We start from the raw sequence: 26571 nt of genomic DNA on the forward strand, positions 1-26571 counted from the left end.
ACTTTTTCAGCTACAAGTGAGGCACAAAGCAAAGCTGTGCCTGTCTCCCCTCTTGGCCCCTCCATATCACAATGGGACAAAGAGCTCACCCTCACAAACGCGTACAGGCAGATGGACATCCAGTTGGTTAACAGCTTCTCTACCACTGTTTCTGTCCTAAAAGAGAGCATCAGGTTGGTCACAGGAATGTGGCACAAAACAAAGAGATTTGGAGGTAAAGATCACTCCCTTCGAAAGAAGAGCACATTAAGTCATGATACAGAATGGAGACAAAAAAAAAGCCTTTTGAGATCAGCACAATTAATGACTTTGACACTACTTATTGGAAGCACTTGTCAGCCTGAAGGAGGCACCAAATTACAGAATTGGAGAGACAAGAAGCAGGGAACAGTGGAAAGCCTCTGGTAGGTCTCAAACAAGGGAAATGTGTTCAGACCAGAAGGATGGACCAGATAGGAGTCTACTGGGGATCTAAACATGAGAGATACCTCAGTTTAGCTTCCAAACATGGCATGACTGTAAACCCAGGGACCTCTAAACAGCAAAGTGGGATTAGAAGACTTGGCAGAGCCTTTCAGAGCTTGCCAGCCAGGCAGCAAGGCTCTGTCCCCTCAGCCTGTGGGACCATGGCTGGCTCACTCACCTCCGCAGCATCAGCTTGGGGTTCTTGGCCACATACTGCTCCACAAGGTCATTCAGGAGTGTTTTGAGGATGTCAGTGAAGTATTCCAGCTTCCCATGCAGTGACACTGTGAGCAGTGACGCTACATAGGCCCGGTCTCTCGGAGAGAAAGTGCGCTGGATCTCCAGGGTGTGGATGAACTGGTAGGGAGAGAGATAATCCAGTGTGTGAATTTGCTGAAAACAAAGCAGTCACAGCTGCTGGCTCTTGAAAGAAGTGGTGCAGGGAACTATTAAGGAATGAACCTTAACAGACACTGCCCACCTCCTGCTGCCAGTGCCACAGCTTTGGCCCTGCAGCAGGCTGCCAGGAGAGAGAGGAACATTACCTTGGTGAGGAATAGCTTGCTGTTGAGGAGGTTGGAGAGCTGAACCAAGCCCTGCTCCACTGTCTGCCGTCGGCACTCGGGGATGTCAAGGTCCCTTTGCAGTGGCGACTCACGGTGGCCCGGAAAGAAAATACGTTCTGCATAGGACTTGTAGTCTAGGAAGGGGATCCCTGTGCCCACAAGATCACTTGTGAGGTCCATCATCTCAGTCATTAGGTCTGAGGGAAAGGAAAATGCCCATCAGGATGACACAACTGACATGATCTCAACTGATGGTGCAGAGCATGAGGTAAGTGGAGGAACCAGGGCCAACAGCATGGGACTGAGAAAGAGGAAGGATGTTTCCTGTCAGGAAAAGGCATATTGGGGTCTCATTGCTAGAACATTTAAAACTAGACTAGGCAGCAGGAGAAATAGCATGAGGAAAGTTCCCATCAAGAGCTGGCTTCCAATTTTATAAAGAGAAAGTCATTATTGAGCACACACCTGTGGTTACAGGAATTACTTACAGCAAAGATTGAGTATTAGAGACCTGCTCCTTACTCCTTCACATATTAATTAGGGACTACAGTCTCAGTCACCTGCAGAGTTTCAGAGCCCCAGGTCTCCTACAGTTGTAGAGAGCTGAGGTACAAGGTTTGTAAGCTCAGAACATGGACTGCAATTCAACTCGCCCTACACAAAGACTGGGCTAGTAGTTGTCCTTAAGATCCCTCCAAATGTGCTGTCTCGACTTTAGTTCTTCATCTGAGTCTGGAGGATGAAGTGGAGAAGGAGAGAGGTCTTTATAGTTCACTGTGCTCTGAATTAAAGAATTAAAAAAGGAAGAATTTGGCTCTGTGTTTCTGTGCACTGGCACAGGATAAATTATTGCCTGCTCTGAGCTATGCAGACAAGTACACAGGAATGGGAAGAGAGGTAGGGCTGAGGGTGGTTCTGCAAATTTCCCTGAAGTTGCAAGAAGCCAGGAGCTCAGTGACTGACCTGTGAATTCCTTTTTGCATCTGTCCCGAACACTTGTTTCCAGATTTTCCAGCTGAATTTGAACTTTCTTGTAATCCCTCAGAGCCTGTTTGCTCTTCCTCCTGCAATAAGAAGCAAATGAATGAACGAACCGCAGTGCAGACCGTGACTAGCAGTGCAACATGCCTCCCACATCCAACACCACCAGGGGCTCAGAATTTGGCACAAAATAAAGAAAACTGTAACCTTGTTTAGGCCCAAGAGGTACACGCTTGGTCACACCCAGTGAAAAACAATGTGAGGAACTAAAGGCCTCATCCATGCCAGAACTTCTTACCTGTATATGAAGACAATGACCAGAACAATCAGTGCCACAAAGGATGCACCGACACCCAAACCAATCTGTGCCTCCAGTGGGAAGGTGAGCTGGCTTTCTGTGTCATACTGCACTCGGCCCAGGAGGAAGTTCAGGTTTCCCATCTGAACCTGTAAGAAGAAAGCATTTACCATGATGATTCCATTCCTCTGTGCAGGAATGAAAGACAAAGCCACAGGGCTTCTCCAGAATGAGCACAGGGGGCACATAGCTGCCCAGAAGAGCTGTCCCACAGCACATTGAACCCAACTATATTGTTTACTTTCAGGCAACTTTAGCCCTTAAGAACAGAATTTGAGAACAAAACCAGTTCCTTGCCCCTCCTGTTACCTCCCCCATCCCTCAGCAGGGCGTCTACCTTTCCTTACTTCACATCCCACTCCCACTTCTTGCACATGCTTCAAGAAATGACAGAATTTCTGTCAGGGCTGCCAATTCCCTACCGTGAACTCTGGGAGCAGGTCCGTGCCCTCCCGCTTGGTGCGGTGCCGTGGAGCTGGCTGCTCCGAGGGGGGCTCGCAGTAGAGGTGATTCCTTGTTAGTGTCTTCACCACACAGATTCCTTCCCCTATCATAGCCATAACTTCATCCTTGGAAATAGCCAGATCTAGATTTTCCCCCTGAAATAGATTTGGACAGCACATGAGATCAGGGAAAAAACAACCACGTATTGCCATGGCTTCAGAGAAGTTGGAGGAGAGCACTACCATGAGATGAAAGTAGCCTTTTTTCTTTGTTTAGGCTCACATGTAAATAGGCTGCAGGAGTTAACTTTGTAAGCTGAAAAATTCACTTGTATATGATTTAGATTTAGCTTTAGGACCTATAGCACACTGCATAAGTACAATTATAAATAGCCTGTCCTCTTAAGGCTCTTCAGCCAAAACACAGCTAAGCTCAGCTCTTCACTCTGTGTATTTAAAAAGGTAGTCTCATGTCAGTTAACCTGTACACTCAGGGGAGTCAATCAATGCCCTTCAAATGTGTAACATATCTGTGCTATTTCTCTTATTTGCTTTAATTTTGGGGGATTAAGAGTTTTTCTTTTTTTAATAAAACCATGCTGACTGATGTTAATGACATTTTTATGCTTTAATGCTTTTTAAACCTGGAGCTCTGTCAGGGTAACCCGACAGGCTGACAGATCAACCTCCTTGTCTTTTAAAGTTCTCTTCCAGTGTTCTAAAACTGCCCTACATCTCCAAGATGCATTCAACTCCAATGGCAGTGGTCTAGACATTTCTAGGCTCTTACATCCTCACAGTTTTTACCCACATGCAAAAAGAGAGCATGTGGAGAATTTACACCTACAGCAGCAGCCATTACTTTCTTTGAGAGTACTGGGCTGAAAAGTACCTTTCCATACATACTTTTCCAAAAGAAATACCTCAGAATTTTTTTTTTCTTGCAGGTACAGTAAAAATAGAGAAACTGTGCTCTTCTGTGTTATCTTTAATGAGTGATTTTCTTGCATCCTTCACTTAGTAACAGGTCTTCCCCACGGGCAGGATTCTTTTACTCCTAAGTTACTTCTAGAGGAAACTGAGGTTTGAGAGAGTCAGCAGCTGAGAACAGGATGTAGGGATAATGTAATACTAATATCTCATATACAAATAGTTAATTAGGATTAAAAAAAAAAAAAACAAAAACAAATCACAGAAGTTTCTGTAAGCCCTGTGAAGCCCCTAACAATGATTTATGGACTCAAGATGCTTTTTTGATGCACTCTTTTCCCTCTTTTTATGTACTGTTTCTCACAGGCCAAAGCAGATGTGCTGTGACAGGTTGTTACCTGTCAAATGCTTTAAAAACTTTGGATGCAGCATGACACCAACTTAAAACTTCATACAAAGAACATTAATTCCAGCTGTTTTTTGTCTTACCTCCACAGAGATGACACTTCCTGGCTTGTGACGATAAGGTTTGGCAGGGTCCTCAGCATTCAATGGTTTTAGGATGGGGTTGACTTCATAAGAGAAAGGCATGGGATGCAGTGAGTTGAAATCAAAGCTCAGATTATCCAGAATAAATTCGAGTTTGATACGGACACTCCTCAACAGCAGGTTAATGGCTGGAGTTTTGCACAGGATCAGGTAGGAAGAGTTAACAAGACATGGCTCTTCAAACTAAGTGGAAAAGGCAAAAAAACAAGTGTCAGTAATGGAACACCAATGCTTCTCCTGCAGCTTGGCAATACTTTCCACCCCAAACAATCTGGGGCCAGTCTGCATTCTTCTAATCTGGAGAAATGCCAGAAGAACCCTGCTTAACTGTAAAGGGGAAAAATCCAAGATCTGAGGAATTCCCCATGTTCCTATAAAGGAAAGCTTTCATAGCACTGGTTTTGCTGGAAGGTCTCAGCAGTGGGAATCAGCTCTGACATTCCCCTGGCAACAAATTCTGGACAGAGACCAGCTTTAGATTTCCCTGCTCTGAGAGAATAGGACCAAACACCTTCAATGCAAGGCTGTTTTCCCAGTCTGAATGCTCCTGTGAAAGTGTTCCCATGGTTGGATATGTTTTATACATTTGATGAAAGTATTAGAGTATTTTTCTTTTCTGCCCTACAGCCACAAATCTTTCCTAAGAACATTGATAAAACCAGCTGTTATTGATGCATGTACATCAGGAACACATTTATGTACAGGAAGCTCCTCATCATTTGCACTAATAATGCAAATCTTTCTTGTACTTAGGCCACCAAACCACCCTCTACCTCTGTAAACTCTGCTGCATGCTCTGTGACCTTGGGGCCACATCAATACCTCTGTTATGACCCATCTCAGCAGACTGGCAGCAGAAGAGCAGGAAATTATTGTGGTGCTGGTAATTTTACTGCCTGGTTTTGTATCTCAGAGTGAAAGAGATCCCAGGAACTACAGAGACAGACTGAAATATACAAAAGGAAGAATCTGAGCCACAGATACACTGAGCCACACAAGCTCTCTGGCTGAGATGTAGATTTCTTTATCTCCACGCTGCTGCCTTGCTATTTCTGTCCCACATCACAGTCCTGCAGAGGTCTAGGCAGAGGCAGACCCAGCCCATGGAAATGTTTGTGAAAGTGCTTAACCTCTCAGTCTGGCAGGGAACATTTCCATGGACCAAGACTGTTGGTACAATCCAAGCAGATAACACCAAGTGGTGGGAGGAAAAAGCCCTAGGGACAGAAATTCCACCTCTTCAGAGGTGGAACATCAACCCTTGCACACCCACATCCCCCATTGAGTGCTGTGCTACCTGCTGGATGCTGCACAGAGAACCCTCAGGACACTCAGAGTCTGGGATGATCCTTCGCCATCGCCCCACTCCTCGGCGCCGGCGTTCAGATGGAGAAACTGTAACTCGGATTTTTGGTTTCTGTACAACATCCAAGTTGTATCCATGAACTCTGAGCACTCTCCCTCCACTGCAAGACAAAAGTAGCTGATCTGACTCACCTGCTATTCATTAGCTCAATTTTGTCCATGCTCCCAATCCTTCTGTTTACACTCATTCTTACAAGCCTGGCTTTACACCAAAGTGCCACTCAGAGAGATTCCATTGGTGCTGCAGCCCCAGCACACTGCCCAGGGGAAGGGACACTCATTCTTTCTACCTGAGGAAGCTCTTAGGTGGCTCTGCAAAAGTGATGTTGGGATCCAGAGTGTATCTAAAGAGAGATCCTTCTAATCGCCGCTCTTGCTCCCCGTATTTGATGGTTACTGGGAGTTCAGTGGACACATTGCTGGGACTTGTCTGGCATGCCAGTTGATCCTCTGTCATCTCAGAGAGGCTTGAAGAGACAACAAGAACACGGGATTAACACAGCTACTGCAGAAACAGATTTTATAGTACTGTGCCTTTCTCTTTGCAGAAAGTCTGCAAACCTCTTCTGCTATTTTCCTAAATCTCATGCTGAAAGCAGTTGTGCCTTATCTGTGCAAGTAATAATTGCTGGGCAGCTGTCAGGAGCAGCACATGGACAAAAAGCAGGCACAATCGCTGTCCAGACTGAAGGGACTGGACACATGCTACCAAGGCAGTGCACCTTCTCACCAGCCGTGGGGTGAGGCAGGTGTATGTGTCCCAGGGTGCAAGAGAACAAGCAGCTCTTGGGATCAGGCTGCAGGAACCAACTGCAGCTCCCCACCAGCAAAAGCAGACTGTCAGGATGGGTTACAGTTCTGTCAAGGGACAAGCAGAACAGAAGTGTGCAGCCCTGCTCACATCCAGGGAAGGTGGGCCAGAATCTAAGATAGTTGAGGTTGCTGCCATGACCCTCACGGGGAAGATCCCCTGGAACACAGAGGAAAGCAGAGCTCCAGCAGCTCCAGGCAGCATCACACCCTGGGAGTCTCTGAGAAGGACTCAGGGCAGTGCACAGCTAGCACACTGGCAAGTTCTGATCTTACATTTGACAAGGGAGGTCTCCAAGCAGGACACTGATCTCATTAGGATGCCCAGTCAGCAGCTTTGAACCTAGAAGGGTAAGGCAGGTGCCTCCTGCTTTGGGACCCTGAGTTGGAACAATGGATTTCAGTTCTGGATTCTAGAAGAGGGAGACAAAAAAAGAGGGGGAAAAAAAAAAAAAGGAAGTGAATAACAAGGACCTCAAAAGACAAGACAAGGAAATAAAACAGCAGAATGTGTTCAGTGTCCTCCAGTGCTCTGAATACAGAAGCTACAGATCCAAACCACAGGCAGGCCTCAGCTATACTCCAGCAGCTACTTTACTGGGCAGAGGAGGGATCAATCACACCAGCAAGAACCACAAATCAAGAACCTTTCTACAGACTGCCAAAGGCATATATGGATGCTGCAAACAGCAGAACTGTGAGCCTCACACACAAACTTGAAGATTAACAGTCCAAAGGGATTGTTCAGATTAGTAATTGGATTAATAACTCAGGTTAGGGAAAACAAGGTAGTAAATAAATTGCCTGTTTGCCTAGCAGATGAGGAGATTAACAGCAGGGAGCCCTAAGACTTTTTGTTGAGAACTGCGCTGTAACAAAAAAATCCTCAGTACCACTGAGGAGCTGCAGCAAAATTTAGAGAAACCAGGCAGAGTGACACAAGTAAGTCACTGCTGACAAACAAAAATCAAGATCTGTGAAGTAAGAAGGAGGAGGGAGAATACAGGATAAAAAGCAAACATGTACACCATTGCTAGTCTCTAAATAGCATCCTGATGATGACCAAGAGAAGAGCAACAAACATAATCTATTACATAAAATGGTTCTATCAAGCCAAAAATAGAAGAGCTTAATACTTGTCAGAATCTCTTCCCCCTTCCCATGGGAGAGGGGGACATGCAACTAGATACATAGCTTGTGTATTGCACAGAAAGTAAAAAAAAAAAGCAGTTGTATTTAAAAGTTACTTAAGTATTATTTCATAGCTGCTGGGTTTAAGTTATCAAAAGGCTATCAGAAACATATTTAAAAATGATAGGAAACATTTCTCCATACAATGCACAGGAATTTTGGACTTACTGCCACCAGCTGCTGAAGAAGATAAAAGCATGTTCAAATACCAATTTGCATATTAACAAAAGAAAAGTCAGAAGTCTTAGTAAGATGTTAAGCCATCAGCAAAAAGAAAAAATCTTCGAACTGGAAACATAGAGGAAAAATACAGAGTATCTTTAAGTATTTAACAGTTACCATTGTCAAAAATGAATAAAATCACTAGACTACAGGATCTTCAGTATTACCAGTACAGCTGTTTTTATAATCTAAAAAGGAGTGAGGGAGGAACAAACCAAACCAAACAAAAAAATCCCAGTACACCACACAACACAAGCAGCAGAAAAATCAGATAAAAATACCAGCGGCAAGTGCCTGATAGAGTCCTGTAGTTCATACAATAAACAGTCATTTAGCAGAGACACTGGGAAAACAGGGGGAATATTATAGTTTTATTACCTGATAGGTGAAAACATGACCAGAAACTCCACGGCCTCCTCCAGGCACTTCCACCACTATATGCCCAAACCTCTCAGTCCAGCTCCCACCAGTGACACACACGATGCTGCAGGACAATCCAAGAACAAAGTCACACCAGGGGAGAGCAGGGGAGCTGCGTCCATTGCAGCATGTCCTAAAAACATCTAGCAACCACTTCTTCCAGCCCTATCTGATGCTCAGAATATGCAACCAAACATTGAGAAACACCTCTACAAAAGCTGGGTTAGGTGCAGCAGAAAAAAGCAGGGAGCAGTTCCAAACAGACCCATCTTAAGATTAATATTTCTGGGACAGACAGGATGAATCCCACTGTGTCACAGATGCACAAAGAGTCCAAGAACACTTCTATTTTCCAAAGCTGATCAAAAATCAGTTGCATCTGGAGGGATCTCAGGCCAGCAGTGGTCAATTCACACATTAGTGCTGTGTCTGATGCAGGAGAAGACTCAAGGTCTGGGTTTAGTTGTCACTGATCTTTAGCCAGTGGCTTCTGCAACCAGCCAGATCCCCTGATCTGCACCAGCCATTCCTCCCAGCCCTTTTTCCAGATGTAATTTGCCATGGGAGATACTGACAAGATGAAAAGTCAAACTACTTAGAACAGAGCAGCAAGGAGTCCCATGTTACAGCATTGATTTTCTAACAGAAAAGCTAATCTGCAGGAGACTTCCCGGCCCTCCTGCATAGCAGGAGATTAAATTTGTCGGGGCCTTGCTCAGGAGAAGGTTCCAGGTTCACAGCTATATCCCCTCAACCAAAGAGGCTGAGGAATTTGAACTTAGGCAGTGCAGTCCCAGCCAAGACCCTGTGATGCCAGGCGATTTACAGATACAGAACACAGACAGTGCTAACCCCAGAAAGATTATGCTCTAATTCTAGGATGAAAACAGAAAGCAGATGGATACAGACAAACAAATTGCACAGACAGGACAACACTGCTCATCACAGCAGGCCATTCCCAGCAAGATCTTACCTGGCTCCTAGAGGGAACGGTGCTACAACTAGTACTACCATGGAATGGAAAAACATGCTTGTGACAGCTCTGATAAGAGGTTACTCACAATTGCTCTCCTCTTCTCCTGCTGGTTGTTTGGCTCCTGTCCTTCCCTTATCCAAAGCTCCCACCTACCTGCCCTGCCACAGGCAAACTACACAAATATCCTTTTCTCCTTGCTTCATAGTTATCATCCATTCATACCTCTTAACACCTAACTACTGCTTTATTATTTTGTTCTGCCCTGGCCAGACACACCAGCTGCACAATTCTCTGTCACTGACATAAGCCAAATTCAGCAGGATAGGTCTTTCTACTTCTCATCCTTCTCCTTGCCACTACTTTTTACAAGCACTTTGTGACCTGTCAGGCATTCCTCACCACCAGAAGAGTGGCCCTGGGGCCACCAGGACTTCCTCATCTGTCCCAGGAAGAAGGGATCTTTTCTTTGAGTTTGTTTCTGGGGGGAAGTCTCGCTAGCAAGTGAAAACTGAAGTCTACAGGTGTGCCTTCAACCACGTGTTCCCATCCTCACCCTGTGTTAACATGGTCAGGCTATTTCCCTATCAGTGACACTTGCACAAGTCATGTCCTTTAATTTATTGAAATCTCCTGTGGCTGAGCGAGACACCCATGAAACTGCAGGGTTCTGAGCCCACAACTCCCTGACACGATTGTGGGCTCTGTCTGGGCAGCGTGCTGGAATACGGCATCACCATTTGGCTGTCTCCTTGTACACAACCTTATCTCTCTAGGGTCACTGCCTGAGCAACTACTCTCACAGTGACCTTACTCAGGGCACTCCCTGGGAATGGGCAAGGCTCAACACCTACTACAGCAAAGGCAAAGACATCTCAGGCTGGGTCAGCAGCCAAGGGAAAAGCCAGCGCCTGCCTCTGGGAGGAGGTTTCACAGATACTCTACCTGCTAGAGATCTCATACTCTTGAGCATCTACGGCACAGGGAATTCCTGCAACAGTGACAGTTTCTGCAATGTCTTGATGTTTCTGCCCGAGGTTTGAGCCAGTGATGGTGATTCTAGTGCCACCTTCCACTGGTCCAGACAGGGGGTACACCTGCAAAGACATCCATGCATGTGTCAATGTCACAGTATCTCAGACCTCCACAGTCTGGTGACTAATCTACAGCACAGGGCCCTTCAGCTGCCCCAGAGCAAACTCTGCCTTCTCCAGCCACTGCTGTTGACTCCTTTTACTGGCTTGGACTAGTCCCAGGTGGCAGCCTCATCAGAAGAAAGGCCATAAAGAACACCACAGTTGGAGCCTTCTTTTCCGTACCTCGCTGTTGCCAGCAGTCCCCACCCAGAGGTGATAATCCACTTAGAAGGCAAATACTGCTCTGCTTTGCCTTCCCATCAACATGCTGACCACTGCACAGGGCACTTCTCCTGAAGAGTGGGAATGCACAAGCCAATACATGTTACTAGTATTGAAGCAGCAAGCACCATTCCCCCCTCAGCATCAGGACGACAATGAATTGCATGCTGCACAAATGTCAAAGCTCTGTCTCTGAGCAGCATCCAAGGTAAACTAAGACAAGATGCAGCACATGGATGTTGTGTGCCACTGAAGGGAGGACAAGCTGACAGCAAAAGGGACACATGGCTACAGACACTTGTCATGTGGCAGTTAGCAAGAAACATTTAAAATAAACAGACAAAAATTATTAATTCCAGTAACCTTTCATGCCTTTCCCACCGTTGCTGTGTTGTTCTCATTAGGTTTTAACCTCCTTTACCCCAGGGCTTAATTGGGCCAACCTGTTTCAGGGTCTGGTTCAGGACAGTTGGAGGATCCATCCTGTGGACCATTTCCCAGCTCCTGGATGATTCTGGTGTGCCAGTTTCAGCTGAGATACAAACGAAGCATTCCCCACTGTCCTCTACCAGCAAACTGAAAGCCCAGCAACAACAGTCTAGAATCTTCACAACACTGAGGGACCCCAGTTGAACCTCCTCTTCAGAAGGTCAATAAATTAATGAGCTGCACTGTTTGCACTCTAGAGTTCACATCCCTTTGATTTCCACTGCAGAACAGAGCCCTCCTTGCCCTGTGTTCAGTACACCAGTGAGCAAATTACTCACAGAGTGAATGAGAGGTGCTGGACACAGGTCTTCAATTTCTTCTTTGCAAGAGCCCCTGAAGATACAGCTGGGGTTATCACCTCCACACCACACACAGTTGTACTTTGAGTCAGCTGTTTGGCAGCGGCTACAATCAGTGTGTCCCACAGAGCAGTTGTAAAAAGTCACTGCAAAGGAGAAAAATTCAGAGGTATCTGCAAACATCCCCATAGGGCACAACATAACCCAGCAACCTGGTGTCTTTTACAGACCCCACTCCTCCTGCCCCCGTGACAAACCACAAAAGTGAAGCTCTGTTTTCCTTAGTTTTCTTGTGATAGGACTACTACAGGTACAAAAAAACCTCACTTGAGAATTTCTCAATTCCCTTCCACCTCATCTGCCGTGTTTTTACTGGGAAGGCATTGCACTCCTACCATGAAGATCTGCAGCACTGTCCACTCGAAGGTGTCGTCGCCTCTGTACAAACACCACAGCATTGAATTCGAGTTGAGGTGCTGTGTAACTGTACTGCAAAGACAAAGATCAAGAGGACTTAACAGAGGCAAAAACAAACCAGCTGAATAGGTAAGAAGCACCAGCATCCATACTGAATAGTGCACAGCACATACAGGCTACATGGAGCTTCCATGCACACAGACAAGGCAGTGTTAGTTGGGGCAGTGGCAGCGCAGGCTTCTCCTCACTGGTTCACCATCACAATTCTGTTCTAGAAAGAGTAGCAGGTTTTGGTTCACTAAGATGAACACTGAAAACCAGGTCTGTGCTCACAACAATACTTATCTAAATTCCTAACTGCATTCCTAAGTGGCCAATTCCTATCTACAAGCCACCTGCTCAGAAAGCTGCTCAAGATGGCATTTATGTAATTTCAGTACAGCTGACAGTGTAGGATCACAATTGGTTTGCAGGGCTCATGTGCACAAGAGCCTGTGCTGTTCTTCTCCCTTAACTATATGAGTTTATGAACTAAAAATAACATCTCTGCTTGCAAATCTTGCCTTAAGTAAAATTCACACAGCATCCAGAAGTGTACATGTCTGTTTTAATTTTCCCTGATAATTTTAAATCCACGGGCTTGCTTCTATCACCAAGGACAAAAACAGTACTAGCAGCATTTTTCTTCTCACAAAAGAACAATCATCATGGAGGTTTGACAGGAGTCATGATGCAGATAATGACAAACAACAGTGCCTCAAGCTAAAGCAGGAGTGGCACTGTGCTGGCCAGCTCAGAAACAGCACCATCCCCTGCTACAGCCAGTGCAGCAACAGGTCATGTGGCTCAGACTGCACAGTCTTCCTGAGGTTGAAGGTACCAGTACTGGCAGATAGCAGCATCACAGCTCAGGGCCCCGGAGTACTAAATATTCTACAAATACTTGTGCAAAATATGCTCTTTTCTCCAGAGCTTGCCTTCCATCCTACTCATTTGGTGAGCAAAACCAGCACCCGTGTGAACTCTGAAATGGCACAGTAATTCCAGCACTCACCTGGTTCATCTGGCAAGTGATATAACAGAGGGACTTGTTTGTTTCTTCTCCTTCCACATAAGCTTCCATCACCACTGTCCTCCCCTCCAAATTCAAAACACACTCATAGTCCCACTGCTGGTCCTGCAGGAGGAGACACATGGCACCACTTCTCAGTGACACAGAGCTTCAGGCTGCACAGGTGTCCTCCTGCCTCTCCAGCTCAGCACCTTTCCCCAGCCACCAGCAGCATGCTCCTGTCATTCCTCTTGTTATGCCAACTCTGTGCTATATTCAAAGGCTCTCTATGCTGTGACTGCCTCCATGTATGAAAGGCAAACCAACATGGAACACCTAGAGGGGAGTGTGTGTGTCACTGTGCAGAGAACTGATTCCTTGTAGAGAAGTCTCCGTGGCATGGCAAGAGAGACTCCTCTCCCTAAGTAAACTGAAGAAAGATTCTTTTAGAGTAGTAAACTGACTGAAAGTCCCAGGTTTTGTCTCTTTACACTGTCAGTGGGAAAGAGAGTGTGGAGGTGGAAGAGAAGTGTTCTGAAGGTTTATTATGATTTTTTTTCTCATAATTTCTCTTTTAATTCTGTTAATAAAGTTTTATTTATACTCTTTAAAGTTCTGAGCCTGTTTTTCCCTCCTCCTCCTGGTACATATCTCACAGCAGAAAATGAATAAATAATTTCTAGTAGGTGCATGAGCATTTAGCCAAAATTACATCCACTACATTAATTGGTGCGTTGGCCGAGAAACTCAAATTGGCGAACCAAAACCACTACATTTAAATAGTGTTTCTGCCCAGTTTCGAACTAAAACCACCACAGCATGCCAGAAAGGAAAGGGAACAGAGGACTTGTCTTTAGCTTGTGGAGACACAAACAAACAGGATGGATTCAGCAGAAAGTTATTCCAAGAACTACCATCTGCAGTGCAGCACAGGTGCAATTTAATCCAAATACATGCAGATCATCTGCAGCAGGTTGGTGTACACCTGTACTCTCCCATTCTCGGGGTGACCCACACACCAATACCTCCAGCTGTGGAATTCCTTATGCACAGAAATAGGTTATTGCTCTAGGAGAAATCTAGGCAGAGTCATGCCTGTATCTTATATTTTTAGCAGTCCAGTGGCCAGGGTGTCCAAACAGTGCCCTGCATTAATGCAATTTATTGATGGTGATGGCATTGTGCTGACTACCTGATAGAGGTGGAAGTTCTTTCCCAGCAGGGTTATCTTCCTCGCCACATTGACTGGAAACAGCGAAGATCCCTGGATTCCCTGCACACAGGGACATGCATTTGGACCCCAGCTAGGCTCTTCACTCTGAAAAAAAACCCACAGGACATAACACCTCCTGTGTGCTGAAACACTAGACTGGCAATCTGTTAAAAAAACTTCAAAGAGTTATGGCCTTAGACTATGAATTACAAAAGGCCAGTAACTTACCTCCTCCCAAAACTCAGGGGCATCATACTGATAATCGAGGTCAGGGTGAAGGATCCTGGGAAAGTCAGGGACATCCCTCTCTGAAGAATCACCATCACCCGACAGAAGAGTAGAAGCAGAGAAAAGAGATGTGTCATTCTCAGCCTGCAGCAAATCCATCCAGTCCTCTGTGTCCTGGAGCTCTGTGCCTTCCTCCAGCAGCCACTGCGGGGAAGCTGATGTTGGGAGCTCTGAAACAGAGAGCTCAGTTCCTGGCAATCCAGGAGCATCGTCAGAGACAACAGGGCTCCCTGGCACCTGGCTGGGGGTCTGGGGAGATGAGATGGCAGGTGTCAGTGCCTCTGTGGTAGGAAAAGGACTTGGAGGCCACTTGAAACTGGTGACATGAGGGGAAGGTGTTACGGCTGCCACTGCAGAGGTGTGCAGAGGGCTACCCACGAGGGTGGTGGGTGGGTCTGTGTGCCAGGCCTCCTGGGCTGTGGCTGGCCCTTCAGTGGGCAAGGCTATGTGATCCACGTTTTTAGATGGGCTGGAGAGGACAGATGCAGCAGGAGAAGTTGTCTCTGGCACAGTGACAGCAGGTTTGTCTGCTGGCGGTGGCAGCGGGGATTCCGTGGCAGCCTGGAGAGAGGCGGCTGTGGTGGAGAGGCTCAGGTAGGTGTAGCTGGGGGTGCGCGCGGGCTCCGTCGTCACATCCGAGGCTGCCGAGGGCGTGACGTGGATGGGCTCCGTGTGGGGCACAGTGCTCGGGCCCACATGCACAGGGGTGGTGACGGGTTTTGTGGCCATGGTGGGGGCTGTGGTAGAGGACTTGGTGAGGGGAGCAGCTGAAGAGGGATACACACTCGAGGTTGGGATCTGGGCCTAGAAAGAAACAACACGGTGGGATGAGAAGAGGGAAAGAAATGAAACAGAATAAAACCCAAGCAGAAAAACACTCGTTATGACTTCCCACAGACAAGAGGCTGCTTCACCCTCTGGATTTTAACAAGAGCTACATCTTTTGCAATAGGGTTGGGGAATGTTCACAGTGACGATCCAGCAACACTCCCTCTTCCCACAGATGCCTGCACTGGCCTCCTCTCAGAGAGAAGTCTGCTAGTCCTCATCCTCCACAAAAGTGCAAGGCCACCTGTGGCAGCTGCAAACTGGGCACCTGTTCCACCTCCCTGTTGCAGCCTCCCTGCCAGCTTGCTCTTGTCCTTCTACTTTGACAACACTGGCTGCATAGTCCCAGGACAAGGGTGATCTGCTTCATCTGATGGCACTTCCTCAGAAACCTGTGGTATCAGGGATGCAGAGTCTTGTGTCACTCCAAGGGGAGCTCCTCTTTGCTCCAACAGCTCACTTCCTTGCTTGATGTGACTGACAGCTGCTATTTTACCTGAGAAGAGATCTGACTCACTGAGGCTGTGAGAGCACACAGGACTGGGACTGAGCTTGAGACGCACCCTTTCATTGTAGATAATGGTTCCTTCCTCACAGGCTGCTTTGTGGGTGCAGAGGTGCTGCTGGATGCACCAGTTACATCCCCAGAGACTGCTCACACACTTCTGGCACCTGGAAGAACAACAGAAAAGCAGCTGCTAAGACAGGACAAACCAGAAAGGAACAGCCACCCTCCCTAAAACTACTGAAGAGAAAAAGCAGGTGCTCACGGTGCCGATTTCCACAGCAGGGCCACTGCAGCACAGTCATAGAAAGAGAAGTCCACAGAAGCAATGAAGATGTCATGGAAACGCACTATAAGCTTTATGGTGACATGATCTGAAAATGAAAATAAAAATTTCTTAGAAATGGAGCTACAAGTTTGCCATACTGTTAGGAGACACAGCGTGCTTTAGGATAGACACTGTCAAACACTGAGACAGATTCCCTTCCATGCTTTTAGCACCTCAATCACTGGATTATCCTATGGACACTAAAAACAGGTTGGACAAGTTCATCAGGAGTGTTTTGTGACAGCTCTTGCCAACCCATGGGAAAGAAGCCTAGTCTGAAGATCTGTCCATCTTTATCTCTGTAATTCCACTGCCATCTCAGTATTACAGGAAGAAGTAACATTGAGGCTCAAAGTTGATTGTCTTCTTTTGTCATCCAAAGGAAAATGAAACCCTTAGAATTGATGTGCCCTTCACAGGCTGCCTTCACCTTGAGAGCTTTGTTCTATGACCAGACTAAGAAGTGAGTCTGGGAAGAGGTTTATAAGATTTGTAATCTCACTTGCAATGACAGAAGGCTTATCTTCTTCAAAATCCAAGTCTCACATCATTTACAAGCCTCAGGATAGCCCTGCTCTCTGTGGGAAGAGACTGTCACTGTTTTCTGTAGACCAAATAGCTGCAGAGATGGTCAAAACTTACTGCAGCTGATAGCATCAACTGGAAGGAGATATTTTGCATATGACAGTACTAAATCAGCTAATTAATCTTGTCCCAGACAAATGTCTCCAACCTTAGAGCTGGTTATTAGTTCTCCAAATAATGGCAACATATTGCATTCTCTGCTCAACCCCAGGAGCTGTTTCTCTAAGGCAGTTTGCAATAAAAGTAACCAGAACCGTGTGCACTGCTCCTCTCAGAATGAGATTTTAGAGCTCCTCTTGCAAGCAATCTCTAGTCAGAACAAAACAATCAACGTGTGAAGAACCAGTCAGGTCTAAGCTGGGCTCCTGATAGGATGGAAAGGAAGGAGTAAGCTAAAAAAACAATGATGAGGGGTGTTTTGAAACCTAGGATGTGCAGAAAATAAGGGTATATCCTATGCAGCTGGAGGCTGGAGTCACTGCAATACTGCCAACTCCTATCACTGTCACAGAGGTGATTGTATTTGGCAGTGGTGGAAGGGCTAACACCTCCCAGGATTTCAGGGTTATGACACCATATTTATAAATATTCCTTCCTCCAGAAAGGCCATTATTTCCCATGACTGCCAATAAATGCTGTTTGACAGTACAGAAGATGAGGTCGAGCACTTGCAGATTGAGAGCAAGAGTTTGTACTACTAACTTGGAGCTCAACAGCTACACATGATGGATGAGCTGGTATGCAACCTTTAAAATAAAGCTGGAAAATGGCAAATATTTTAGTGAACTGGGGAAGTATTGTAAGTAGGAACAGGAAAGCATTGGTATCTGAGGCCCTAATGAGATCTCATTTAGAAAACAATGTATGAATCTGGTTACCAGCTCCAAATTAATCTTGAAGCCACACTCAGCAGAGTACAGAAGCCACACAGAGAAGGAATAACAGTACAGTGAAGGAGATAGGAAGTCTGAGGAACAAGAGAACATGAAGAAGAAGCTGTCACAGTTAAACAGCAAAAATCTGTGCTAAGAACACATGGCCATAGTTCACTGAGTGGGAGAAGCACTATGGAAGCAAAAGGACAACACAAATAGATCAAACAGACAGAAACCATCCACGAGCAAGTTTATGCTACAGGAGCCACTTGATAAGTCTCAGACACAATATGAAAGTACTGTAGGTAAGGCATCTTGGAATAAAAGCAAGACTGACTTACAAAGGAGTTGATAAGAATATCTGAAGCCTGGAATAATGAGAACTAGACTGTGGCTTTATCTACATGATTTTTCACAACTGTGCTTAAATTCAGGCCCATACAACTAAATAGAGAAGCAAATCCTGTCCCCTCTGCTTGCAGTGGCAATGCTGAAGCCCTCTTCCCTCTTTGCCTGACCACCCTGAATGAAGACCTGGTGGATTTGTGCCAGACTAAAGCAGTGTGAAAGCCAGATGTTAAAATACTGCAAATAATATTGAAAATGAAGGAGTTTGGGACTGAATGAGTGTGTTAGCTGAGTTTTGGTGTTATGCTATGTCCATGGAGATTGCTCCATACCTATTAGCTGCATATTTACACAGAAAAATTTGTTCAGCCATTTAGGTGAATGGTGTGGAATGTGTCCCAATGGACATCTGCCTTTTACTTCAGATGAACAAGCTCTTTGAAGAGATCAGCTCATCAGAGTTCACACTGACAGGCTGAGTAAAGTCCAATGCAAAGAAAACAAATCGAGAACTTTACAGGTTTTTCAGAGTGGCCAATCAGCAATACTCAGCCAGCTATTGTTCACAGGCTGACTGTATTTTCTGAGAATATGCTGCATTGCAGATTTATTTCTATCTTTAAGGACCTTGGGTCTCTTCTTGCCTTTCCTTACATGTACTTCCATCTCCCACTACATGGATTTTGAGAAGGTTGCATTTTGTTTGGTTTTAATAATAAATCTAAATTTATGAGAGTTTTCTCTCCAGATTTATGAAAAAGCTGCCAAACCAGCCACCTCTCTAGACTGCATTTCAGATCACATTCAGATTTGCATACAACCCTTCAAACAGGATCTCCTTTCCAACCATCAGATTTTGGCATTGGAATTTGGCAACAGCCCAAAATAGCACAGGATGTGTGTGACACAAGTAGAAAGCAAACAGATACTATGAGGAATGAAATGAACACCTGCTGACAGTCCGCATACATTCATGGCTGTTAATCCTGGCAATACGATGACCTACAACATACTTTCTCCCAACAATGTTATCAGAGCTATCATGCTCCATTTAAAGCATTTCACTAACCTGTTCCTGTTGGCAAAGCTGGTGCTTGGCTGGGATCTGGAGAAGGACACATGATTCCTGACTCTGTCAGAACCGCTGGGCTTTCGTAATCTTCAAAATAACATGAGTAAAACTCTTCCTCGTGCAGAGAGGGTAAGTCCGAGATGGCCAAGAATATCTGTCAGTTGAATAATATCCACTAAATAACTTGTCTTCACTTAATAAGATTTTTTGGTTCTGTTTTTTCAAAGGAAGAATCCCATAAAGTAGTTATCTACAAAAACACTCATTTTCCCATAATGTCTCCTAGGACTGACTGTTCCATTCATCATCTCTTGCCATTCCCAAACTGAACTTGGCATCCCTCCAGCAACTGACAACTTCCCCCATTGCTCAAGTCTCTAGCAAAAGACAGGTTCTTGCCACAATGACAGACTTCAAATCACTCCAGCACCTTCTTAGCTTTTCTGCCAGCTATCACATGACAGGAGCTGTAATTTTGGGCCACTCTTTTCAGGCCTTCCTGACAGCAAGTGACAGAAACACTGAAAGCACAGACACAGGCACCTTATAGATACCAAAACAAGGAGGATCCCCATCCAAGCAGGATACATACTCCAGAATACCCAGTAACTCTTAGCAGGCAAGGACATTTAGTTTTAGGGAAAACAAAGAAACAGCTGAGCAACTGAATTAATAGCTTGGCTGTACCAGGAGATAAGTCCCTCATGTGAGGCAGACAATGTGCCTCAAGGTTCAGTTTTCACCACCCCAGTGAAAGCAACAGAAAGACTTGTGAGTCCTCAGTTTGCACAGGACTTTCTATAAGCTTGAGCATCATCAGAAGATCACCACCACTCACATTTCTCTTTTCCTCTCTGCTGATATTGGCTGGAGTTAGTGACTGGACAGACAGACACTTCTGTGTAGAGTTAAAGCTCCAGAGCCACTGCTCACTCAACCTGGACCGAAAGCACTCGGAGCGACGGCTGCACCTGCAGGGAAACAGCAAGAAGCCTGAGCAGCAGTTTGTGTTTGGCTTCCAAGCAGACACTGGCTGTCTCAAGCCTTGCTAGAGTCATGGGGAAGCTGCTATACAAACCACTGAAGTCCCAGCCTCCCACCACCTTTAATAATAGGATGAACTGTTGAGAAATTATAGATGGGTAGGCACTTCTTGGGTTTCAGGGGTTATGAATAAGTTCCTGTGACTTTCTACAGGGAAGCAGAGTCAGCAGGCAGACACAGACACTGGAATAAACCATGTCTCATTAATCAACATCAGTAGGGGAGCAAGAAGTGAAAGAGAGCTAAATAAGACACCAGAAGAAGAGGTAAGATAGTTTCTCTAAACTTGCAATGTGGTAGTTTGAGCTGAAGTCACACTAAAACAGGTTGAAATCGAATGAACAGAAGAATCATGAGTGGTGCCAAAGACCCAAAAAGCAATAGAAAGATGCCCCTCTGTGCAACTGCTATTGCTGCTGGAAGTGTCTTAGGAAAGCAGGAGGAAGAATGATAAGTTAGAGCAAATATACCATAAAGGAACTAAAAATAAACTAAATCCAGACACAGATATAAGGAAGAGAGTAAGCAGAGGCAATCTCTAAGCACTCTCCCTCCAAAATCCTTACAGGTGAAGAGGGATCTATCTTACCTTCCCTGAAGGACACACCAGCCACAGTAGGGATCTTTCAGTGCCAGACAGGACTCACAGTCCAAGTACTGGGAACATTCCATTATGGGAACCTTTACCACCTGTCAGAGAAAGAAATGAAATGTGGAAAACACAGTATACACAACACAGCTCTCAGGTCATTGGCTTCTTATGCCTAACTAGCAAGCCCTATCATCTGCATGCTCATCAACAACTTCTTGATCCTCAATTTATCCTCCCATAAAGACAAAGAAAAAATGAACAAGTTTCCAGAGCTCATCTGAATGGCCATTTCACATATTGGTGAAGGACATTGAAACATCAGGCTGTAGAGAGGCACTGAGAAAAGCAAACTGTATTGCTATTCATCGGTTATTCTGCAAGACATTTTGCAAGGAGGAAATTTTATTTGGCCATAACACTGCATTTTAACAAAGTGAATTACAGAATAACTGATTGAATATCATCCATTCTTTTTCTTTTCTGGACTCCGCATGTGAGATCATCTCTTCTGACATGCAGGTAACTGAAGCTGGAGACAGCAGCTACAGCTGAGGCCTCTGAATTCATCTGCACTTTTGCCCAGCTCTACCTGGCAGTGCTATCATTTTGACTGAAAGTAGACACTGAAGCTTTGATCAATGCAGAACAAAAACTTTCTGCCATCTTGGGGTAAATTTTAATTGCAAAATTCTGCTTTAACTTACCATCCTTGCTGATTTCAGCCTTTTGCCCTCTTTAATCCACTACTACACTTCAGCTACTACTGTCAGTTACTCTAAAATACCAACTTCTAATCCCAGACCTATTACTTTTGCTAAGTACATGATATAATTAGCATCTTTTAATTGGCAGAACAATCACTGTTAAGGATATATTTCAGATTTCCCTAATCTTCTTCCTCTCACAGATCTCAACTCCTGCTTTGAAGTGTTACAAATTTTACAAGGATCTCAAAGTACACTGGGGGAGTGAAGGGAAGCAGTGGCTCTCATTTTTTGTTTGTTCTTTCCTTCAGAGTAACTCAAGGACTGCTTTTCCTTTGGCAAAAGGATCCTTTTCTTTCCAGCTCAAGAAGCTGATACAAGTGGTGGTATAAATCCTCTCAAATAAAGTCTCCAGAGCTGGATTTCCTACTCAGCAGACACCAATATCCCAATAGCCTGAGACACTGCAATGCTTCTTCTCCTCCAACTGCCTCTAGGCACATATAGAATTACAGAAAGCAGGGGTAAAGAGAAAGGTGCCTCACATGGGTCCTTCCACAACTTGATTTCATCTGCAAGACTTATCTCCCTGGTCAGAGAACAACTCTGCTATCTGAGGACATTTCCCACACATTACTGCTTTTTGTACATTACAGAAGAACAGCTTGATCTTTTAACTGGTTAAATCCAGAAGTGCTACACTTTAATTACATAAAATCTCTCTTTTCTCTTTTTAATCCCCTGCAAAACCAAGATGGTTCACACGTGAACCCAGAGGCTTTCTTCTGCTCAAGTGGAGATGCAAACTGTTGTCCAAATAGCTCCTGCTCAACACAGCAGAACCCAGGAATTGGTGGTCCCTTGTATTCATGACACCAGAGCAGCTTTTTACAGCCTGCAGTTCACATTCCTCCATCACTGCTGATACTGCCTGACAGACTTCAGAAAATGCACACACAATGGATTAGGGTAACAAGGCTTTCTCCATGCTTCCTCCAGCTTTTGGGGAAGGTCAGTCCCCATTCCTGTAAGAAGACTGGCAGACAGCTGCTGCCCAGCACAGGCTTAGCCAGGTAGTTTCCCTGCCTCCCCCACTCCTGTCGGCAGGTTATCTGGACATCTAGTGCTTTCAGCTCCTCTGTGGAAGGGATTGTATTGCTCTTACCATTGACTGGGTCATGACAAAGAGGTGCTCCTGCAACTGGTCGAACAGCAGGTCTCCACTCACCATGCTGTTCACCTGGATAGACACTGAAGCGTAGGTGTGTGCCTCTCCCTGGGCTCCCAAGTACACCTGCAAGAGAGTCGCAGCTATGAGTAGGCAAAGCACCACCACAGGAGCTGGGGGCACCCGTTCTACAACAGGAACAAGCTGGAAGCACTGCTGTGTGCAAGGATTTTAACCTCCCACCAGAACCTCTGTTCAATGACTCCAGCCACATGAAGCACATGCCCAGAAATACCTGTGCAAACCACAAAGGATGCACCAGCCCTGCTGCTGGCTCACTGCAGATGTGACCACGTCTGGGGCATTCACATTTTCCACAGGCAGTAGAGGGTGAGAAGAGATCGTCTGATAACAATGACCTTTAGTAGGAACCCAACTTCCCAAGAAAGAGAAAAACTGCCTTTTTCCCCTTCTACCTGAGCATCCCTGGTTAGTTTTATCCCTTTTGCTGCATACAAATCATACCTTGTGCAGCCTTCCTCTGCTGTCTCCCAGAAAAGCAATGGTGTGGCCATCTTCCACATTCACTGCCACAGCTGTCAGACGGGCCTCAGTTTTCTCCAGGAGCGGGGCTGCTTCCAAGGGCACCCGGCTGGCCATAGGGCTGGGAGTGTGGTCAGAGCCACAGGGGTAGGCATACAGGGTGTCCTTTTTGGAGGAGTGAAAAGAACAGGGAAATCAGTACCAAAAAAATGGGTACAAATAACATTAGCACATTTAACACTTCCCACCATCCCCTTCTACCCAAATTCCTCAGCAGTGAATTCAGTTTTAACACCTCTAACCTTTTTTACTGAGGGCAAAACCACCCATATTTTAATAATTAGTTTAGGTATGTTGGCTGTCTGTACCCTCACAGAATCCTGCAGACATTTCAGCCAGTTCATTCAGCATCAGTAATGAAATGCATTGAAACTCCAGTTCTCCAAAAAACATTGCTATTACACATTGCCATGATACTGCTTTGGGGAAGATTTATTGTGTTTTCCTGAACAAAGGGAAAGAGAATTTCTGTTTCCAGTGCAAAGCCATCTTGTGACAAGTTTCACCTCAAGTAATTTGAATGGTTTTGTGGTAACACCTACAAGTTAAATTCTAAGCCCGAAGTAGAATCCCAATGCCTGAAGTAGAATCAGGACATACATAAACACAGGGTGGGACACAACCTGCTCCAAAGAGCTTACTAACTGCACTTAGGAATCAAAGAGCACATACGAGAGACATCGTTGCACACTGCTTCTAAGTCTTGAGAGAGTTCTGAACATTAACTCCACTGCTCTGAGCAGAAACAGTCATTCTTCTGTTCCAGTTAGTTCCCTCCCAGTCCACTAAACCTTCACTTACTGCATTCTCTGAAGAGGGACAATGAAAGCTGCCAACTTATTTACTATTTGTTATGTGCAGAGCAAAGATATCCCGTTATGATTCATCTTTTTCCTAAGTAACAAACGGTTTTGTCTAGAATAGTTCCTGTGTTGCTTTATATCTTTCTTGGTGCCTTGTTCCATGTTCATTTCAATTTTATAGTATCCTTTGGAGACTGAATACAGGATTGTTCATCCAACAATTAATATCTAAAACATCATTTTTTAATTTATCAGTGGCTTGTCTTCAAACAATGTGGCTTGTGTAAATTCAAGATTTTCATCATCAAATCCCTTATGGATAAGGTTTTCACTCTCCTCTCCAGCCCCTTACTAATTACTCTGACAAAGCTGAGCACAGACCACCGTGCAGTCCATACTGACTCCAGCTCTCTCTCTTGCCTCAGGCAACATGGTTCAATTTAGACTCCTTGTGAGCAGGGTTACGTATTCCTTCTGTCTGATGTTTGCATTTGGCAGCTCAGGCTACGCGGTACCAACCGGCACCAGGCAATGGAGCTGCCCCTGTCAGAGATCCATGATAACAGCACATCATGGCATTCCTGAGGCATCTGCTTATCTCCACTCACTGCTCCTGTGGAAAAACTGGCCCTTTCTCCTCTCTCCTCCCATTTCTCTCTCTGTTTTTTTTTTCTTTTTCTGGTGTGTGTGTGTGTTTGTGTTGTTGTTGGCTTTGTTTGTTTTTTAAATACTTGACTGCTTCCTGGAGAAAATAGAAGCAATTGGCAGCTTTTGGTAAGGTCTATGGAAATCCCACAGTAAAACAGATTTAACCAGCTCAGCTCTGTTTCCTTCTCAAATGCATTATCTTAGAGGAGAAGCAAGGCTTGACACAGCAGTTCCATTAACAAACCATGCCAGTCAGACTAGCACTGCTTTCAGTCCATTGCTTTATTGTTTTCCTTTCAAATTCTAATTCAATATTTTTTCTGCACACTTGGTGTAAGGTTCTGACAAAGTCTGAGGAGGTTATAGCTTTTAAAGATTGCTAGTTTTTACCATCCTCCAAATTATCATTCATTTTTAGTGGCATATATTTCTTACCACCTGTCATTTGATTTTTAAGCTTCTTCCAATCATCTTATTGTAACTTAAAGATTTCTATTTCTCCAGCTATCCAATTCCTCTAAGATTTATGAGGAAGCAGGCCACTGCCAAAACTCCATGCTCCAAAGCATTAAGTGCTTATTCTGAATGGGATTCTAGATATCCTTTGCAACCTTTGTACAGCTTCTGGAGCCTAATGACCTCACTACTGGCTGATTTTTCAAAGACTGCTTAAATAAAGTCCACATACAAGTCAGAAACATTTGTAAGCCAGTTGTGCTCAGCACTGCTGTTGCCTATTTGTGATGCCAAGGGCAAGTCACTTCACACACAACATTTATCTACCATAAACCACCATGACCCGTGCAAGCTCCCCTAGCACTGGCACAGCCCAGCCATGGCCTCATAGGGGCTGTCTGTATAAAGTACTTTTATAAATTTACATAGAAGCTGTTTGAATTGCTTGCAATGAATAACATCTTGGCAATGTTGCAGAAAATGCACTTCAGGGATCATCCAGTGTCTTAATGAAATCCAGCAGCTGCTGCTGTGAATTCTGCTGTGTAAATCCTATCTGCACAGGTAGGAAACAATAGGACAAGCTCTATCTATGCATGAAGAGGACTAAAAACAAAAGGACAAGGTATATGCCTTGAAAACTACACCCACAGAATACGTGCAGCCTTCCCAAGCCTTGTAGAAACATGTTCCACGCTTCCAACTCATCAAGTCACTAAACAGCATCTACATAGCCTTCTGCATCTCATAACTAACAAATCTCCAGCAAACTGAACAAATGAACTGCAACTGAAATTCTTATAAAAACAATCTGGGTGGGTTTTTTTCCCCAGTTGAAGAGATTGTATTGAACTGTAAAACTCAATTTTAGCCTCCCTTCTTTGGCTGGAACCCAGAGGAAGCACTAACTAAGGAAAAGGGCATACCTTATGCACTAGTTGGTTTGGAGGCAGAAAAATGTGAAATTAATTAGCGTTATCCTTACATCCAGCACAAGCTGCCACCATTGAAAACAAGTTAAAACTGTTCCTGTATAAAATGTCCATTGACAGCCATTTCCACTCAGCTCTGACTGGAGCAGGCTGTAATTGGCACAGACCTTTACATGATGTTAGATACAATTTGAACGACAACCGCTACCGTGTGCTGAATGGTGAAGGATCAGGTTTGTTAGGACATTTACATATCACTGGACACACTTGTTAATAAGACACCACACTGTGGTCGGCCCACTCAAGCCAAACCATCCAGCTGGGACCCTGGGATCACAGAGACTGTCTTTTTCTCCCACCTTGTGCATTCACTTCTCCATTGGACCAAATGGTATAAGGGTACTCTACATCATTTTGAATGAAGGATTTTTCTCATCTGCTCATACCTGTTTGACATTCGACTCCCTTAAGCTCTCCTAAAAATCACTTATGACAAGTTTTTCCATGTCGCCTTTCAAGGGACTCATGGGGCATGCCTAAGAAATACAGTGAAAGCAGGACATCGAGCTGGGCCGTCTCCTTCCCAACTCCTACATCCTCCTCCACGTCTTCTCTTTACCCTTCCCTTGTCCCACAAAGTCCTTTCAGCTTTAGCTACTGAAAGGAAAACCATAATTTTAAGACTGGTTTTG

General features: G+C 45.0%; 1 protein-coding gene across 3 annotated transcripts in view; it reads right to left on the reverse strand.

Moving 5' to 3' along the window:
- PLXNB1 (plexin B1) overlaps window positions 1-26571 on the reverse strand; it is a 77540-nt gene that overhangs the window by 10592 nt on the left and 40377 nt on the right. For all 3 annotated transcript variants that reach the window (XM_086846026.1, XM_086846025.1, XM_086846027.1), the window contains exons 4-27: window positions 22963-23145; window positions 22435-22563; window positions 20563-20663; window positions 19768-19900; window positions 18927-19083; window positions 15987-16095; window positions 15780-15888; window positions 14329-15192; window positions 14080-14205; window positions 12891-13013; window positions 11815-11908; window positions 11399-11565; window positions 10219-10370; window positions 8259-8364; window positions 6744-6880; window positions 5948-6124; window positions 5590-5758; window positions 4233-4475; window positions 2793-2969; window positions 2311-2459; window positions 1995-2095; window positions 1011-1228; window positions 644-822; window positions 90-156 (exon numbers count right to left, since the gene is read on the reverse strand). In XM_086846026.1, coding sequence (XP_086702152.1) covers window positions 90-156; window positions 644-822; window positions 1011-1228; window positions 1995-2095; window positions 2311-2459; window positions 2793-2969; window positions 4233-4475; window positions 5590-5758; window positions 5948-6124; window positions 6744-6880; window positions 8259-8364; window positions 10219-10370; window positions 11399-11565; window positions 11815-11908; window positions 12891-13013; window positions 14080-14205; window positions 14329-15192; window positions 15780-15888; window positions 15987-16095; window positions 18927-19083; window positions 19768-19900; window positions 20563-20663; window positions 22435-22563; window positions 22963-23145 — 4170 coding nt within the window. The remainder of the gene's footprint in view (window positions 1-89; window positions 157-643; window positions 823-1010; window positions 1229-1994; window positions 2096-2310; window positions 2460-2792; window positions 2970-4232; window positions 4476-5589; window positions 5759-5947; window positions 6125-6743; window positions 6881-8258; window positions 8365-10218; window positions 10371-11398; window positions 11566-11814; window positions 11909-12890; window positions 13014-14079; window positions 14206-14328; window positions 15193-15779; window positions 15889-15986; window positions 16096-18926; window positions 19084-19767; window positions 19901-20562; window positions 20664-22434; window positions 22564-22962; window positions 23146-26571) is intronic.

This window comes from Cyanistes caeruleus, chromosome 11 (assembly GCF_971803275.1).
Source record: "Cyanistes caeruleus chromosome 11, bCyaCae1.hap1.1, whole genome shotgun sequence".
Lineage (NCBI taxonomy): Eukaryota > Metazoa > Chordata > Aves > Passeriformes > Paridae > Cyanistes > Cyanistes caeruleus.